This window comes from Megalobrama amblycephala, linkage group LG24 (assembly GCF_018812025.1).
Source record: "Megalobrama amblycephala isolate DHTTF-2021 linkage group LG24, ASM1881202v1, whole genome shotgun sequence".
Taxonomy (NCBI): Eukaryota; Metazoa; Chordata; class Actinopteri; order Cypriniformes; family Xenocyprididae; genus Megalobrama; species Megalobrama amblycephala.
In genome coordinates, this window is record NC_063067.1 from 20,933,221 (window position 1) to 20,952,053 (window position 18,833).

At 37.3% G+C, this 18,833-nt stretch overlaps 2 protein-coding genes across 3 annotated transcripts; both read left to right on the forward strand.

The window, feature by feature from the left end:
- Positions 1-386: 386 nt before the first annotated feature.
- On the forward strand, positions 387-9,577 carry zbtb17 (zinc finger and BTB domain containing 17). 2 transcript variants are annotated; one of them, XM_048178337.1, is made up of 15 exons: positions 387-714; positions 1,630-1,874; positions 2,278-2,439; positions 2,542-2,886; positions 2,971-3,060; positions 3,150-3,376; positions 3,518-3,660; positions 3,798-4,098; positions 5,363-5,450; positions 5,545-5,661; positions 6,085-6,205; positions 6,296-6,426; positions 6,511-6,783; positions 6,930-7,019; positions 8,674-9,577. In XM_048178337.1, the coding sequence occupies exons 2-15, from the start codon at positions 1,670-1,672 to the stop codon at positions 9,000-9,002; spliced, it is 2,622 nt and encodes an 873-aa protein (XP_048034294.1). In that variant the 5' UTR covers positions 387-714; positions 1,630-1,669; the 3' UTR covers positions 9,003-9,577. The 2 variants fall into 2 exon arrangements, with proteins under 2 accessions (XP_048034294.1, XP_048034293.1); XM_048178336.1 differs by having other exon boundaries at positions 390-714; positions 2,539-2,886.
- A 1,396-nt stretch (positions 9,578-10,973) lies between these two features.
- On the forward strand, positions 10,974-17,809 carry ddost (dolichyl-diphosphooligosaccharide--protein glycosyltransferase subunit (non-catalytic)). Its single transcript, XM_048178466.1, has 11 exons — positions 10,974-11,244; positions 11,469-11,579; positions 11,665-11,751; positions 11,838-11,941; positions 12,638-12,732; positions 12,814-12,907; positions 13,012-13,160; positions 14,643-14,790; positions 16,374-16,494; positions 17,005-17,111; positions 17,224-17,809. Exons 1-11 carry the CDS (start codon positions 11,010-11,012, stop codon positions 17,371-17,373), a joined length of 1,401 nt encoding a protein of 466 aa, XP_048034423.1. The 5' UTR covers positions 10,974-11,009; the 3' UTR covers positions 17,374-17,809.
- Positions 17,810-18,833: the final 1,024 nt, after the last annotated feature.

An 18,833-nucleotide genomic window follows, 5' to 3' on the forward strand; every position in this document is an offset into this window, starting at 1 on the left:
TATTTTGATTTTTTTGCACCCTCAGATTCCAGATTTTCAAATAGTTGTATCTCAGCCAAATATTGTCATATCCTAACAAACCATATATCAATGGAAAACCTATTTATTCAGCTTTCAGATGATGTATAAATCTAGATTTCAAAAAATTGACCCTTATGACTGGTTTTGTGGTCCAGGGTCACATATATAGATGTACTACCGTTATTTGAATGTGATTCGGGAACATAAAGCTTAATAAGCTTAATGTATATGTAAAGCACCTAAAAAACAAAGAAACAGGCCTGCCAATTTTTGCCCCAAGATACATGGTAATGGTTCACTGACGATTTAGTTAATGCCCCCTAAGATTTCCCTTTCAACTCAAAACATATTTTAATATGTAACCCGTGGTGGTTTTTAAAACGCATTAATGACCCAATTCATAAACTAGCTGCGTTTTATTTTATGGATATTTCCTCACTCTGGTCTTATTATTAGATCACTGTTTTTAATAATAGCTAAAGTTCGCCGTCATGTGGTCAAAACAGTTACAAGAAAAGCCCGCGCATGCGCTATGGTGCTTAACTTCCAGCCATTAGCTCGGCCACTATCAATCGATCAGAGAGCGGAAGATGGCGGCGCGACGAGGCTGAGCACTGAGATCGATCACCGAAACACTCGATTGGACGGATCAGCTGAAGTCAGGGAAAGCTTGAAACTCGTCCATTATATAAGGTAAAGAACGTCAAACACGACCCGATCATCCTGTTGTTTTTAGGACTACTTTTCAGATACGTCTCTAAACGAACGCGCAGCTAAAATGAGCAAAGAAGAGGCAGGATTACAGCCCGCCTCTGTCAGCGCCATCTTGATCCAGCAGGGCCAGGCACGCTAAATTAATCCCGGAGCTAAGAGAGAGAGAGAGGACTCATAATCAATCCGCAACATCGTCACATTCTTGTCGGGTTATTGCGCAGTTGCTCGCCAAATCACTAGACACATTTACTCGTTAAAGCCAGGCAATCAGACATCATTGTGCTCGACTCGGCTGATAATGACAGTTTGAATTAGACTGCAGGACAGAATGTCCCGAGCGAGCTCGAGATAAACGTTTCAGTGTCGCACAGAAACACACACGGACTGTTACGTAATGATGCTTGTTTATCGAAGTAAATAAAGTCTGTTGGATGATTAATGTTTGGGCAATGTACATGCACTGAATCATAATGAGAATAATGCACCATAGAGGGATCATTTTGTTCTGTGGATTAGATAATTTCATTACATATTCAGATAGCCTACAGCAGTTTGACCCTATGAAATGTTGATCATAGTACAGGGATAAATCTTCAATTTTAGGACTTTAAATTGTGAAAGCACTTGCTTTGAAAAAAATACTGAATATTATAATATTGAATCATGGCCATAATCACATGAACGACCATGTGTTCTCTGCATTATTCAGATAGTTCTTAAACTTTTACATATGGTAAATTTGACAGGGGTTGGGACTGGAGCAGAATGGAGCAGCCCTGGTTCACCTCAATTTGTTTACATCCTTGCAAACTGGGACATTTGTTTGTGAGCCTCAAATTCAAAAGTAGCAATAGTGCAATGATTTTTTTCTTCTTCTTTTCTTTTCATGATCAGGATACTGTGGTTTAAAGTTATATAGTCTGCTCCATCAGTTATGGACTTTCCTTGGCACAGTGGGAAAGTCCTTGGGCAACTTAATGAACAACGTCAGTTGGGTCTTCTTTGTGACTGCACTTTTGTGGTTGATGGAGTAGACTTCAAGGCCCACAAGGCTGTGCTGGCGGCATGTAGTGCTTACTTCCGCACACTCTTTTTGGACCAGAAAGATGTTGTTCATCTTGATATCAGCAACGCAGCAGGTAGGCTTGCATTCATACGGAGAACTTTAATTAAAGTGACTGTCCACCTAAAAATTTAAATTCGGTCATCAATTTCTCACCCTCATGTCGTTCCAAATGCATTTCTTTCTCTCTGTGGAACACAAAAGAAGGTTTTTTAAAGAACGTTGGGAACCTATCAGTATTGGTGCCCATTGATCTCCACTGTATGGACAAAGAACACATTTTCTTTCATGTTCCACAAAAGAAAGTAAGTCATACACTTTTGAAACAACATGAGGGTGAGTAATTATTTTTGGGTTAACGATCCCTTTAATCTGATCTTTTGTGGTTAATTATATGTAATTAAATTTGAACATTTCTGTGCTCATAAGTTATTTGTTGTTTTCTGCCTTTGTTCTAATGCGTTCAATCTTTTATTCAGGTCTTGAGCAGGTCCTTGAGTTTATGTACACCGCAAAGCTGACTTTGAACCCTCAGAACATAGAGGACGTTATTGCTGTAGCTACTTTCCTTCAAATGCAGGAAATTGTCAATGCTTGTTCAGCTTTTCAGTCCTTGACTGCCCCTTCATCAACCAAACCTGGTTAGTGCAGAGTTCAGATTCTCATATGCTGTTAGTTTAAGAAGGTACTAAAGTTATAAGTCTCTCAAGCCGCCCTTTCTCATTTGTGTTCATGTAAAGTAGTAGTAACTGAGCCGGTGGAGGAGCAGCCGAGATCTGTGAAGAATCCGGAGGATGCAAGTTCCCAGGATGAGCAGGAGAGTCATTCAATGACTCAGAATGTGGTTCCTGAAGTGAAGGAAGCTCCCTCGCAGTCAGAAACAACAGAAACCCAGGAGATTGTGAGCAACATGACTGAGAAACAAAGCACGAAGTCTCTGAGAGCCGTCAGCAAAATTAGTGGGCTGTCCAAAACAAGACAAAAAAAGGCCATTGTCTTGGATAGCAAGACAGAAACAGAGGAAGAGAGAGCCACAAAAGAGATTCCACCCTACCAAGATGACCCTTCTGATGCAGACTACACTCCTAGTTAGTGTCCATTCTCTACTCGTAGTGCTTTTGTTAATGTTAACCATGTTTCAGTACTTGTGTGACACTACACTGCTCCTACAGATCTCTCACAGAGGATGGCGGCTAAACGGTCGTATGTTAGCACAAGGAGAAGCAAATCTAAATATGCAACCGTTCACACATCTGCACAAGGTAAATTCTGCCTTATATAACTATGGTGTACATTCACCTTATATATTTTTAGGATTAGGTTTCATAACTGTTAACCTTTTTACTAAAAGCTGATGACGCAGAGGAAAGTGTGTCAAAAACTGAGAGCGTGGAGAACGTGGTACAAGAAGAGGATGAAGGAGACGAGGAAGGAGAAGAGGAGGAGGAGCAGGAAGAAGGAGATGAGGACATGGACACAGAGGATGGAGAAACGACGGGTTCGGAGGGGAAGCAGTCTGCGACCGCAGCTGAGCGCAGTGAGTCCAGAGCATATGGCTCCGTCATTCACAAATGTGAGGTGAGAAATTCTTCAGTTTTGTAATCTTTATTGTCTTTGTTCTTTATAAAAGTTGTAAACACTCTTAAAAGTAAAGATTTTAATAGGTTAAATAGATCTCTTTACTGTTGTATTTTCATTTTGGTTATCTGATTCGTGCAGGACTGTGGGAAGAAATTTACACACACAGGCAATTTTAAACGTCACATGCGCATTCACACTGGTGAGAAGCCATTTAGTTGCAGAGACTGTAACAAAGCCTTCTCAGACCCAGCTGCCTGCAAAGCACATGAGAAAACACACAGGTGAGCCTAATGCTCTTCCTCTACAGTCTCATCTGACTTGTGAACCATAAGACGAAATATGTAAACCATATTAACAGAAAAACTTCACAATGTGCAGTTTTCCTTATACGCATTCTTACACGTTTCTGTTTCTCCAGTCCTCTAAAGCCATACTGCTGTTCCACTTGCGGAAAGAGTTATCGGCAAATCAGTCTGCTGAACCTACACCGGAAGCGACACACGGATGAGGCGCGGTACAGCTGTGAGGATTGCGGGAAGCTCTTCACCACTTCTGGAAACCTAAAGCGGCATCAGTTGGTGCACAGTGGAGAAAAACCCTACCACTGTGACTACTGCGAACGGGCCTTTTCTGACCCCACTGCCAAGATGCGACATCTAGAGACCCACGATACTGACAAAGGTCACAAATGTCAACACTGTGACAAGAAATTCAACCAGGTGAGGGATCCATTTGTACTTGTGTAAAATATGACTACTATTGTCTTTATAAATGTAATTATAAAAACCTTACAGTAGTATAATGATGTAAAAAGAGTCTTAATGGTCATATTATATGTAAAATATACACTAACGTTCAAATGTCTAGGGTCAATAATTTTTTTTAACGCTTTTATTCAGCATGGATTACAACAGATTACAACACTGATGATAATATTAAGAATAATGTTATTTCTTGAGCATCAAATCAGCATATTAGAATGGTTTCTGAAGGATCATGATGATAATGATGCTGGAAATTCAGCTTTGCCATCACAGGAATAAATTACATTTTAAAATATATTAAATTAAAAGACAGCTATTTTAAATTGTAATAATATTTTACAATATTACTGTTTTTATGGTAAAACTTTACAATGAGATCTCATTTGTTAACATTAGTTAATGCATTAGTTAACATGAACTAACAGTGAGCAATATATTTTTACAACATTTATTAACCTTGGTTAATGTTAGTTAATAAAAATGTTCATATTTATGTTAGTACGCAGTGCATTAACTAATGTTAACAGATACAACTTTTGAACTATGTATTAGTAAATGTTGAGACATTAACTAAGATTAATAAATGATGTATAAGTATTGCTCATTGTTAGTTAATGTTTGTAGTTAACTAATGTTACCAAATGAAACCTTTTTAAGTGTTACCATTTTTACTGTAGTTTTGATCAAATAAATGCTGTCTTGTTAAGAATAAGAGACATTTTTTTTACAGAACCCAAACTTTTTAATAGTAATGTACATGTACTTAATAGTTTAGTAATATTATTGTAAACGTTACAACAATATATATTACAACAATATATAATATAGAATAAATTATGATAAATGAAAATCAAATTGATATGAAAAATAATAAAAATATATATATTTTTTAAAAGGTTATTAATATTGTAAGCATCACAACAGAATGTTATACTCTCTTGCTTTATTTATATTATAATATGTAATGTATTAAAAATAATTTTGTAAATATAATATAATATGCAGACAAAATGTATATATTTTATATAAATTTATATAGGATTATACCATATTATTGAAATTACATTGTAGCCATTTCTACAAAAGTATACTACAAAGGCATTTTGATTGGGCTTAACAAAATGCTCAGGACACATCTTTTTATGTTATTGAGGCAGAATGTGCAGTAAACTGATAACTATAAACAAATAGATTTTTATTTATTTTTTTCTTTTTCTAGTTGGGGAACCTGAAAGCACACCTGAAGATCCACATTGCAGATGGGCCGCTTAAGTGTAAGGAGTGTGGGAAACAGTTCACCACCTCAGGTGAGATTTACAAATTGGGACAAGGTGTGGCATTTTTGCAGCAATATATATACGCACAAAGGAATTTTAATGTTCCTCCATGGTCTGTTCACAGGCAACCTGAAGAGACACCTGCGTGTGCACAGTGGTGAAAAGCCTTTTGTCTGTATGCACTGCCAGAGAGCCTTTGCCGACCCCGGTGCCTTGCAGAGACATGTGCGCATCCACACAGGTATGAGACGTTTCTCATATCACTGTTATATTTAAAGCGGAACTATTATTCCCTTTTACAATGTCTTGATTTTGTTCCGAATGTTCACACTTAAATGTTCAAAAAACAACACATTATTTTTCACATATTTTACATTGTTGCAGCACCTCTCTTTCCGGTCAGTCTGTAACGCTCTGTGTAGTTCCGCTCTCTGTGAAGCCAGTCCTTCCGAAAAATGCAGTGTGCTCTGATTGGTCGGCTGGATTAGTGTGTTGTGATTGGTCACCCCATTCAAGCATGTGTCGGAAGTGTCACTTTAGTTCCGGGTGGAAAAATCAGCATCACTTCAGAAACAGAGCTTACTGATATAAAGAATAACACTATAGAAAGTTGACAATGTAAAAAAGCAAAGTTTATTTGAATGTTTCTGTCTTACTGTTTTAGGGGAAAAGCCCTGTCTGTGTCTGATTTGTGGAAAAGGCTTCACACAGGCCAGTTCACTGATTGCTCATGTTCGCCAACACACTGGGGAGAAACCGTATGTGTGTGACCGCTGTGGAAAAAGGTATTTGAGACACTGCATGAATGATTTTGCATAGATTCACAATGGATTCACCACATATTAAAAGTTTGATTTGACTATCATACCTCAAAGGTTTGTCCAGTCCAGCCAGCTGGCCAATCACATCCGTCATCATGACAATATCCGACCACACAAGTGCCACACCTGTAACAAAGCGTTTGTCAATGTGGGAGATCTCTCAAAGCATATCATCATTCACACAGGTAAGATGCAACATTTTTTTTTATATTTGAGCCTTTTCTTGTGTATTTCTCTATTATGGGCTTCTAATGACTTCTTGTTTACAGGGGAGAAACCTTTCCTGTGCGATAAGTGTGGCCGGGGATTCAACCGTGTGGATAATCTGCGTTCTCATGTGAAGACTGTGCACCAGGGGAAGGCGGGCATGAAGAGACTGGTGGTGGCTGAGGAGGATGACGAGGAGGAGAAGCTGCTGCCTGACTCTGCCCCCGGCTCAGAGCTCGACAATAACGAAGTCAACATCGTCACGGTTACTACAGATGACATTGTGACTTTGGCCACAGAGGCTCTGGCTGGTAGTACTGTAGCACAGCTCACAGGTGAGAGAATGTGACAGAGGAGTGTGATAAAACTACTCTGTGCCTTGTAGAAAGGTGATTCCTAAGGAAATATGCTAAATCTGAGTGTCACCATAATGACACTTGAACGGTCTACTGATATTATTTGTTTTTCTCGACCCCCATAGTGTTGCCAGTGGCAACCTCTGTATCCGCAGATGAAACTGAGGCACTGAAAGCAGAGATCACCAAAGCAGTGGAGAAAGTCCAAGAAGCAGGTGAATAATATATAATTTATATACTCTATATATTAGTGCTGTCAATTGATTTAAAAATTAACAAATGAATCATTCTCAGACTTAATGCTGACAATAATGAGAGAATACTCAGAAGACTTATTTCTTTGCACAAAAGAAGACAATGGTACAAGAGGATTACCATTTTAAGTGTGAAAATATAGCAAAAATAACAGAAACTAAGAATAGACTTCTGGAAATGGAAAAAGAATGGATCAATCATTTTGTATCTAACATCATCCAAAATGTATGACATTGCAAGGGGGAGGAGTATAGTGAGAAGTGCCTGGGCCCAATGTTAAGTTCTTGGTAGTAAAGTGCTTAAAGGTGCCCTAGAACTTTTTTTTTAAAAGATGTAATATAAGTCTAAGGTGTCCCCTGAATGTGTCTGTGAAGTTTCAGCTCAAAATACCCCATAGTTTTTTTTTTATTCACTTTTTTAACTGCCTATTTTGGGGCATAATTAGAAATGAGCCGATTCAGGGTGTGTGGCCCTTTAAATCTCGTGCTCCACGCCCACGGAGCTCGCGCTTGCCTTAAACAACATAAAAAAAGTTCAAACAGCTAATATAACCCTCAAAATGGATCTTTACAAAGTGTTCTTCATGCAGCATGTCTAATCGTGTAAGTACAGTGTTTATTTTGATGTTTACGTTTGATTCTGAATGAGTTTGAGGCTATGCTCCGTGGCTAACGGCTAATGCTACACTGTTGGAGAGATTTATAAAGAATGAGGTTGTGTTTATGAATTATACAGACTGCAAGTGTTTAAAAATGAAAATAGGCTCTTGTCTCTGTGAATACAGTAAGAAACGATGGTAACTTTAACCACATTTAACAGTACATTAGCAACATGCTAACGAAACATTTAGAAAGACAATTTACAAATATCACTAAAAATATCATGTTATCATGAATCATGTCAGTTATTATTGCTCCATCTGCCATTTTTTGCTATTGTTCTTGCTTGCTTACCTAGTCTGATGATTCAGCTGTGCACAGATCCAGACTTTAATACTGGCTGCCCTTGTGTAATGCCTCGATCATGGGCTGGCATATGCAAATATTGGGGGCGTACACCCCGACTGTTAAGTAACAGTCTGTGTTATGTTGAGATTTGCCTGTTCTTTGAGTGTTTTTCTCTACATACTACAACAACCCTTCCTCTTCTCTAAAGCAGCCCAACATGGCCTCGGCCCCTTTGCTGCGTGTTCCTGGGGGCAGGGCTGATGTCAATTTTGGGGTTTATGATGTCACCAACCTAGGAATAAGCTTGTTGTAGTTCCTTCCAGATGTTTGTTGTAGTCCTTAAAAAGAGATTAATGTAAAAGAAAATATCTCCCTTTTGTATTGAACTTTGAGCGTTGTGACATTGCAGATGTTGTTTATGCTCAAACAGCAACATTATACACTAACTAAAGTTAAAAACAATGAAATCATAATGAAGGACTCCTTTAACACTATTGGGCACCTGTGGGGGATTTTGTAGAGACAAGATTGAGCAACACTCCTACTCAAACATCAGGGCACTCAAGCAGGTCATCGTCTAGGAGTTACACAGAATAGATGTGAAAATTTGTTAGGAACTTGCTCACTCAATGCCAAGCTAAAACAGTGTGCTGCTCTATTCCTGCAGATCCCAACACCCAGATCTTGTATGCATGTGACTCATGTGGTGAGAAGTTCCTGGATGCCAGCTCTCTCGCTCAGCATGTGCGCATTCACACCGCCCAGGCCCTGGTCATGTTTCAGGCGGACTCTGACTTTTATCAGCAGTACGCAGGAGACGGCACATGGCAAACCACCGAGCAGGTCATCCAGGGAGGGGAGCTCTTGTTCCGGACACGGGAAGAGGACAGTGAGGAAGGAGAAGGAGCTCTAGCCCAGCCAGAATCTCAAACTGAGGGGGCAGAGGAGGAGACCAGTTCACAGGCAGAGACAGAGGAGGGGTCTGGAAAGGTGTAGACTGAAAGCCAAGAACAGTGAGGGGTTTCTGACCTGAATTAGCCCAATAGGAGTTAAAAGGACAGAGAGATCCACATGGAGTTTAGACTGTCACAAAGTGTAATATTTCTCATCAGAGGTATGGTTATTACTGATTAACATGCTATAATTAAACACACTCATATTTTGAAAATGCTAGGTAGATGTCATAATATCTCAAACCACAGCACTATTAAAAGTACATTGTATAGAGTTAAGTTTAAATAAAAAAGAAAAAAATGTAATTTAATATGAATAAAAATTCATTTGTAATCCTTTCAAACCTTTTAATACTGTTGTCTCCCTGTAAATGTTCTCTGCCAGATCATGTATTCACACTATTGTAGACTGGTTTACTGAGGCCAGTTAAACATATGACTGTCGTGCAAGTTTCATTTTTCGACAAATCAGCTACCGAATTTTTATTTATCGATTCATTTATTAGTGATTTGTGGTTTGTAGAGTTTACTCATTTTCCACTTGAGAATAGTACTGCTTGAACATTTTCATTTTAAAATGCACTCTAGAGAATGGACTATTAAAAATTCTTGTTATTACTACTGTGTGTTGCAATCAATCTTTTAATTTTGAATGTCACAGCTTTCGTTGTCAAATACTCTCATATAAACTAGTATTACAAGTGATTAAGTGTGCAATTTAGTTAATAAAGTACTATCTTTTGGATGGTAGTTGAGTTACTATTGCCACTGAAATAAATGCCTATACTATTGCCAGGAAATCAAAGCTACTGGTTGTTTAACTTAATTTAATTTGCATGAAAACAGTTTATTAAAACGCTTTGAGACATTGATGAAAGCTTTAAAAATCTAATCAGTTTAAAAACAACACTACTTGGACCTCATTACAAAGCATTTTGTTGAACGTGGTCGGGACTGCAGGTATCAGAGGTATGGGTGCTTTGTTGTTTTAAAGTGTGGTTATGTTCAGTAATAGGCTTCCAGTGGCAGTAACTGCTCTTTCATGTGGTGTTTCAAGTTGTGTGATAATTAAGGATTGAACCTTTGCTTCAAAACAAGTGTCAGTTGTTTCATGTGTCATAGCTCATTGAGGGTTACAGAGAAACGTTTAGGTAAATGAACAGGAAAACAGGTGTTGATTATTTGGCTGCCCTTTTTTTTTTTTTTTTCTTAAAATTTTAGTTTGGATCTATTTGCCACACTTTTTACTCAAGTAAATATTTCACAGGTTTTAATTTTCTGACATACCTTGAGCCTTTCCGCCATTATTGTCCAAAGATTAAATTAATTGACACTGTATGTGGTAAGTTGTCAAAATAGAACTTGCAAGCTAGATGTAAAACAGTAAAATTATGAAAAGTAATTTAATTCATGAAACGCCACACAAATGTAAAAATGTAACATTCAGAAATGTATCATATAAAAACCAACGCCTATAAAAGCATTGTTTTAGCAAACAAATATTAAGTATATGAGTATAATGAATGAATTAACCTACAAGTATATAATAGCTAACGTTATATATGATATCTTATCTTCTCATTCAGTTTTATAAAATTCACTGGACTTATTGCCACACACTGAGGCCATAAAGTTGTGTTGCACTGACCCCTGTTGGTCGTTAGAAATGTAAACATAGTTTGTACATAACATGAAAAGGCTGATTTTTTTTTTTTTTTTTTTTTTTTTTAAATCTATAAGGATAATCTGTTCACGCGCATAAATTAAATTAACATATTATTTGTTTGAAAATAAATGTGATGGAATAAATAAATAAATAAATAAAATTGTTAATTTAAATTGATAATAAATAAGTTGTTCCAACTGCATGTATGTTTTATCAAATTTCCTTCAAAATTAAACACGTTTATTATATGTGTATGGTGTGGACGATGACAGATATTTTGTCTCATTATAATATTAATGAGCCTATGAGGCAGCACGCGATTGGCTGCAGCTCTGGGTCAGAGTTCGCATCCGCGTTAGCGCTGACGTTGTCCAAAGGAGGAAAATGGCGATGGGTTGCTTGTCAATGAGGGACACCGCGACTCTTGCAACATTAACCTGCAAAAGACGGCGTGCTACAATGATTCCCACATTGTCTGGCGGGTTCAGCAAAAGCACTCTGTTTGCTTTATCCCTGGCGTTAATGTTGCAGGCGGTTTTAGGAGACGGAAAGACTCTCGTTTTGCTGGACAATCCCAACATCAGAGACACTCATTCAATCTTCTTCCGCAGTTTAGCAGGTGAGCTACACATTATCTGATATTCTTTATTAAAATACTACAAATTATCACATTAGCACCTGGAAACAAGTTTAATGTGTTCATTTATATGCTATATGAGTAGAAGATGCGGGTTAAGAAGATGTGAATGTGATTGAGTAATTGCACCAACATGCCTGTACTGACACAAAAAGGTATGGTACGTTTCTTTTTAAGTGTCATAATTGCATTCTTGTTGTTTTCAGATCGTGGGTTTGACCTTACCTTCAAGACTGCTGATGATCCTGGTCTCTCTCTGATAAAGTATGGCCAGTTCCTCTACGACCATCTCATCCTTTTCTCTCCATCAGTGGAAGGTGAGGCCTGTTGAATTTCATGTCATGCTGCAATTTTTATTTTTGAATATCCATTTTCTTATGTTTACAAATATCCAATAAACAGATTTTGGGGGCAACATCAACGTAGAGACCATTACGGCCTTCATTGATGGTGGAGGAAATGTTCTCATTGCTGCCAGCTCTGATATTGGTGAGTGCTGTATTGGTTTTGAATAAGTGTACGCATACTGGCCTGTTCATGTCAAAGTAATCTTTTTACCTATATGACTCTGGCAGGTGACCCTCTGAGAGAGCTAGGCAGTGAATGTGGGATTGAATTTGATGAGGAGAAAACCGCTGTCATTGACCACCATAACTATGATGTGTCTGATCCTGGCGAGGCAAGTAATGGAAGGAGGAAAAACGGCTTCAAGCAGTTTATATACAATGAAATGTGAAAATATGAGCATGAAATAAGAATTGACTTATTTTCTTAATGCACTCTTCTCTCGTATTATTGCCCATGACTCTTACACCACATTCAAGTAAAAAAAAAAGTCTTTGAAATCCTGTAATGTAAATTATTTGCATAGACTCTGAAATGATTTTTCACTTTGGCTGATGTCACCTACTGTAGGCTGTTTGGCTTTAGCCAATAGCAAGATAGCATTTAGTCATTGTTTTTCAGACGAATCACTTTGATTTAAAATACTTCATTGAAGTACCCCCTCAGATTTTAAGTTAATATTTCGATAATTTAGCAATACTTAACATGTGCACTGTTCTCTGATATTGGTTAATGGTCACATGACATGTAGGTAAACATATAAAATATTTAATCTTGTTTTGTAACACTAATTAAGTGCTTTATTATGAAAACTGTGTAATAAAGAATATGGAAACAATAGAAAAAGATTTAATGTGAAACACTTGAGGGTGAACTTGACCTTAGAATTAAAATGGGTTGCTATTTCATATTCATAAATTAATATTGTAATTCTTTTACTCTCGACATTTACACCAGTTTCAAATCTTTGCTTGAAGCCTTATCATGCATGTTAAAGTTTAATTCTTTATTCTTTTTTTTTTTTTTACAGCACACGCTTATTGTTGCAGATCCAGAGAATCTTCTTAAAGCCCCAACTATAGTTGGCAATCCCACTGATAAGCCAGTCCTGTTCAAAGGTGTTGGGTAAGTGGTCTCTTGATGCCCTGTTACTTGCTTATTGTGAAAATGTAACTGTTCAAGTTACAAGTTACCTTTCTTCCTCAGCATGGTGGCTGACCCAGATAACTCTCTGGTGCTGGACATTCTGACAGGATCCTCTACCTCATACTCCTACTTTCCTGATCGTCCCATCACACAGGTAAATATTTCAAAGTATGGTGCTTGATGACAGCCAAAAGCTTTTAATGTTACATTTTTGGTAGATTCGTTGCCACTCACCTCAGTTCCCTTTGTGCTTTCCAGTATCCTCATGCAGTCGGAAAGAACACCCTGCTGATTGCCGGTCTGCAGGCAAGAAACAACGCACGTGTGGTTTTCAGCGGGTCATTGCACTTCTTCAGTGATGCTTTCTTCAACTCCCCTGTGCAGAAGGCTGCCCCTGGGTCAAAGAGGTCTGTTATGTTACATTGCTATATATTCAGACGTTAAAATGCATTGTGAACAAATGCGTTATTTACTATCTTTAAAATGAATAGATTACACTTTATTTTAAAGATAGTAAATAACACATTCATAACCGTGCATTCACACCGCCGCCGGCGAGAGCGTCAGCATTCGCCTTGGCCGCCCTGCCAACAACGCTGTACTGTTCGTTCAAACCGCCGCCGACGGGAGGGTCAAAGTAAATGACAAGTCGCGTCAACCAATCGGAAGCCTCTCAAGCGAGGACCTCTACATTCCAATTGGTTGCCGCCGAACCGCGTCATAGCTCATTACCATAAAGTTAACCTGATTTCAACTCTCCTCGACGCTCTCACCGTCCAAGACGCGCCGCGCTGCTCTCGCCGGAGCTCGAGAACACACAGTAACACACAGTAACAGTTGCTACAATAAAATTAATTACTTTGCATATTTACTGGATTAGAAGTATTTAAAGCTGCTGTCCGCAACTTTTTTTGTTAAAAAAAGTCTTACCCTGAATCATTATGGTACACTTTTAATAAGTGTTTATATTCAGACTATTTCAGACAAGACTGGTAGGACTCGCTGCAGAGTATCACAGTAACTGCGTGACTCGCCATAGACATACACGGAGAAAAGTAGCTCCGGCTAGAATGTTCCTCCGCAAGACGCTTGCAGTTCTGTTTATTAACCGCTAGAGGGCCAAAAATCACGGACTGCAGCTTTAATTGTAAAATATATAAAAATGCTTTAAGCTTGACAAAGTACAACTCTAAAATAAACAGATTTAAACTTTAGATAGAAACTTCTTGATTCTGGAATGCTATTATAGTATTTTCACAAATAAAGAGATTGATGAAAAATGAATAAAAAGAAAGTAAACACTGTAACCAACAGCTCAGTCAGTAATCTGATGAGTCTGTGTGCACTGGGAATCATATTTTATCAAATAAAGAACAGGTAGGGCTTATTTTACATACAGTGAATATGACACAAAAATGATTGCCAACTGAATATTTTGACATACAAAATTTGCTGTATGTCTGTTCTACTCAAATGTGTATTAGATGAATGTTAGCATTATATGAGAAAGTATTATAGCATTTGTCTATTACTAATAATAGAAATGCAAATGCTTTAATGCTTTTTTTTCATATGACATTCATTTTCCTTGTTTAACAGTTCTGTGTAATATTCTGTGTAATTTAGACAGAACTGTTAAACAAAGGCAGTAAACTAATGAAGACAGCGAATCTGTCACTGACACTTACTGGCCAAAAAGGCCAAGAACTTAATGGCCAATGCTGATAATTAAAACATGCCAAATATTGGTCGATATATTGGTCAACCATTAATATGTGTTTTTATGTTTGATCAATTGTGAAGTCAAGGCTCTCAACTAAACTAACTGTATCATGCTGAAAGATATTCTCCATTTGTTTAGAGTTTTTATAATGGTCTATTCTTCATAGATATGAACAGACTGGTAACCAGGAGCTGGCTGAGGCCCTGTCCCGCTGGGTGTTTAAGGAGGCGGGTGTTCTGAGGGTTGGGGCTGTTACCCATCATCCAGTTGGAGAGAGCACACCCCCTGCTGCCTATACCATCACTGACCTTGTGGTGAGGCATAGCGTATATTGTTTTTATAGGCATTGTAAGGGCTTTCGCACTGAACAGTTCTAGGAACTCAGTTATAGGAACTAGCCACTAAGATAGTTCCCCGAGAACTAATTTCTCCCTCGGGTCATATTCCTGGTTGCATTCGCACCGGGAATAGGGACTGTGAAGCTGCCGACAGTGGCCTTCTTTAGGGAATTTTACAGTTAAAGATCCAAAAGACCAGATATGATGAAATAAAGACCTGGAGTCAGAGTTTTAAAAAATAATAAATTGAAGAAATTTTTTTACTGAAGAATAGATCTCAGTTTCATCAGCAGAAGCCAGCTTCAAGTTTGTAGGCCGCTCTGCGTACATTCACATTTCCACAACAATTTTACTCTAACAGAGTCTACTAACTATGTCATTACTAAGGTAAAAATGATTCTGATTGGCTAAGAAAAATAGACAAATTTGGTAATCTTCCACACATGGACAGATAGTCAGAAGCATATCTCCATTCGTGACGAGGGGACCTTGGATTTAGGTACTGGATGTCCTTTTGGGGTCATGACATGGCGTCTGTCTGTTCTCCAGCAGAGTGCCAGTTGTCCACCAGTACAAAGGACCTGCAGAGAACACTTAGCGCACATACACAGATACACATGATTCACACCTTCTTCAAGGTTGAAGTTGGTCTGAGCTCTGCTCTGAGCAGTAAACTTTCCCAAAACATACTGATAACATGTTCTTTTCTCTCAGTGAGAGGTACAGACAATATTCAAAATTTATTTTCTAGTGTTTGAAAAGGAAAATAAATGCTTTAACATACGTTGAAGAAGCCATTCAAATAATGTAACAGAAAGATAAATGTTGATTAATAACTTAAAAGATATATATTAATTTCATATATATATGCCCCACTTCAGCGGCATTTACAAACGTTGGAGGATGCCGTGATCGGAGCTGTGTTTGTTGTGTGTCGTGGGTTTCGTGATAACAGAGATTAAATGTAAACACATAATTTACACGACTGAAAGAGCAAAAAGTGGGGCTAAGAGACAAAATCTCCTATGACAACTTTCAGTATTGCATATCATCGAGGCGGAGAAAAAAACAACCCTGCAGACAACAGGTAAATGCCGTTATCGTTTTTTTCCGTGTTTGTGAAGTAAATGTTTACACGGCTTTTTGTAAAATGTAGAATGCCGGTGTTTGACTTGCGTTTGACCAATCAATGTTCACTTGAGTCACAAATAGTTCCTATAGTGCTGGTTTAGACCCTACTCTGAAGTAGGAGTTAATTTAGTTCCCCTAAAAGGAGTTCCTACAACTAAAATCATTCCTATTTCCTGCGGTGCGGCACGGCAAAATCCGGGTACTTCAGCCAATAGTTCTAGGAACTATGAAATGTTCTCCGGTGCGAAAGCCCTATAGTCCATTTGACAGTTTTGGAACTGGAAATGTCTTCTGATTTGTGACTTAAGCAAGCAAATATTTTGCTTGTTAAATCTAAAGAATGTTTTCATTTTTCTTTCAAAGAAACATGGTATGCTCAACAAACAGAGCAATTTGACTTACTACTACTGTCTGCATTGTCTCTACAGGAATACAGCATTGTGATTGAGATGCTGTCTGGTGGAAAGTGGGTGCCCTTTGATGGAGATGACATTCAGCTGGAATTTGTCAGAATTGATCCATTTGTTAGGACCTATCTTAAGAAAAATGGTATGTTGTTATTATTATAGTCTCAAGTGCATGCACACCACCATTCGAAATGTTGGGGTCAGTAAGAGTTTTATTTCAAAAAGGATGCTTTAAATTGATCAAAAGTGTCAGTAAAAACTTTCCATTCATTAAAGAATCCAAAAAAAAAAAAAAAAAATCACATTTTCCACAAAAATATTGTTTTCAACAATGATAATAAGGAATATTTCTTGTGCACCAAATCGGCATATTAGAATGATTTCTGAAGGATCATGTGACACTGAAGACTGGAGTAATGATAATGAAAATTCAGCTTTGGATCACAGGAATAAATGATTTTTTAGAAAAAATAGTTATTTAAAATTGTAATATTTCTCTCTATTACTGCTTTGTATTTTGATCAAATAAATGCAGCCTTGGCTGAGTGTTAGAGACATCTTTCAAAAACATAATCTTACTGACCTCAAACTTTTAAATAGTAGTGTATGTTAATAATGAATGGCATTAAAATATATATGACTGTTTGTTTAGGTGGAAAATACAGTGTACAGTTCAAGCTTCCAGATGTATATGGAGTTTTTCAGTTCAAAGTTGACTACAACAGACTTGGCTACACACACTTGTACTCCTCAACCCAGGTGAGATTCATAATTAATTTTAAAACTTTCTGTATAAATTTAGGGTTCTCAACATTTCCGTAGTGATTTACTAAGACTCTTGATATTTACTGATTCTTTTGTTATTCCACAGGTGTCTGTCCGCCCCCTGCAGCATACCCAATATGAGCGCTTTATCCCCTCAGCCTTTCCATATTATGCCAGTGCCTTCTCTATGATGGCAGGACTCTTTGTCTTCAGTTTCGTCTTTTTGCATATGAGAGAAAAAGAGAAGTCTGATTAAAATGAGTACCAGTAATGAGGAGTGCAAGAAAATGTAAAAACAAAGCTGATGTGCTCCAGACCTCTAGCAGTCATGATGAATAGAGATCTGAAATATGTTGGTATGGGCTCGTTTTGGTGAGTTGGATGGTGTGCCATTACAACAAAAGACAACAATTGTAAATCATTTTTTTTGGAGGGGGGTTGGGTAATCTAACAAAAGATATGTTTTTGTTTTCTGGTTTGCCATTTGGTTATTTAAAGTGATTTTGGGGCACTCTTCTTTTATTTGTATAAAAGGCAACTTGAATTGGTTTTTATTATACAACATGCACTGATGTTTCGGCTCTTGCTATGAAAAGATTGTTTTGGAATCTACCATTTGTAAAAAGAGGAATTGATGCTCAAAATGTGGTTGAAACACCTGAAGGCAGTAAAGTTTTAACATTCCACCACTACACTTTTTTGTCTCTCTGTTGTTCAGTTGCATCACACTTGAAAGTGCCTGATTCTATTCATGATGGAGTTATAAATAGTTTTTACAGAACCTCATCTCTAATCTACGCAGCCAAGTTTATTTTATTTGTGATGTTATTCCTTTTAAATTCTTAAATATATGGGTATTTAGGAATCGAAAGGAATATGGGATAGTAGGAACGTGTGACAATATATCAACACTGTACACAGATGACGTGCATTATCATTTTTTAAATATTTTATTTGATACACTACTGTTCGAAAGTTTGGGGTTGTTGAATTTTATATAGGTTTGTTTTTGGGAGAAATCTCTTGTATTCAGCAAGGCTGCATTAATTTGATCAAGAATACAGTAAAAACAGTAATATTGCAAAAACTTTTCTATTTAAACAATATTTCTATTTTAAAATGTCATTTTTTTTCTAAGATGGCAGATCAGAATTTTCAGCAGTCATTACTCCAGTTTGTGTCGCATATCCTTCAGAAATCATCATGTTGATTTGATGCTCTTATTATCGATTGTTTTTATTGTAATACATTTTTTCAAGATTTATTAGAAATAGAAGTCTAATGCTATACATGTTTGCTGAATAAACGTTAGTTTTATTTAAAATTTGTTTAAAAACATTTTTAAATGATTTAAGAATGGTAGTGTACATCACTGACACCCTTGTTTTTTTCCTATTGCATAAAGTGTATGCTGTATGGTGTCAAAAGTTTCAACATTTTGTACCTCAGGGCCACCTTCACATCTGTTTGCGAGAACAGTTCAATTTTTTATCCATATAATAAAAAAATCATTTCTTTGAATGATTTGTTATGTGAATATAAGGACTAATATACAAATCTACACAATCCTCCTGTCTTGAATAAAATATTTCTATTTTTTAAGGCGCGTTGGATAAAAGCGTCTGCTAAATGAATACATCTAAATGTAAGTAGTCTTCGAAGTCAGATTTCTTGGAGATAAACTGTTATATGTGATTTTAATCTAAATTGGTCATT

Bases quoted from the DNA above. Each gene is read 5' to 3' on its own strand.
- zbtb17 (XM_048178336.1), top strand. From the start codon at position 1,670: ATGGACTTTCCTTGGCACAGTGGGAAAGTCCTTGGGCAACTTAATGAA. The intron at 2,887-2,970 runs GTTAGTGTCCAT...CTGCTCCTACAG, and splicing joins TGATGCAGACTACACTCCTA to ATCTCTCACAGAGGATGGCG. The intron at 3,661-3,797 runs GTGAGCCTAATG...CTGTTTCTCCAG, and splicing joins GCACATGAGAAAACACACAG to TCCTCTAAAGCCATACTGCT.
- ddost (XM_048178466.1), top strand. From the start codon at position 11,010: ATGGCGATGGGTTGCTTGTCAATGAGGGACACCGCGACTCTTGCAACA. The intron at 12,908-13,011 runs GTAAATATTTCA...TGTGCTTTCCAG, and splicing joins CTGATCGTCCCATCACACAG to TATCCTCATGCAGTCGGAAA. The intron at 16,495-17,004 runs GTATGTTGTTAT...CTGTTTGTTTAG, and splicing joins GACCTATCTTAAGAAAAATG to GTGGAAAATACAGTGTACAG.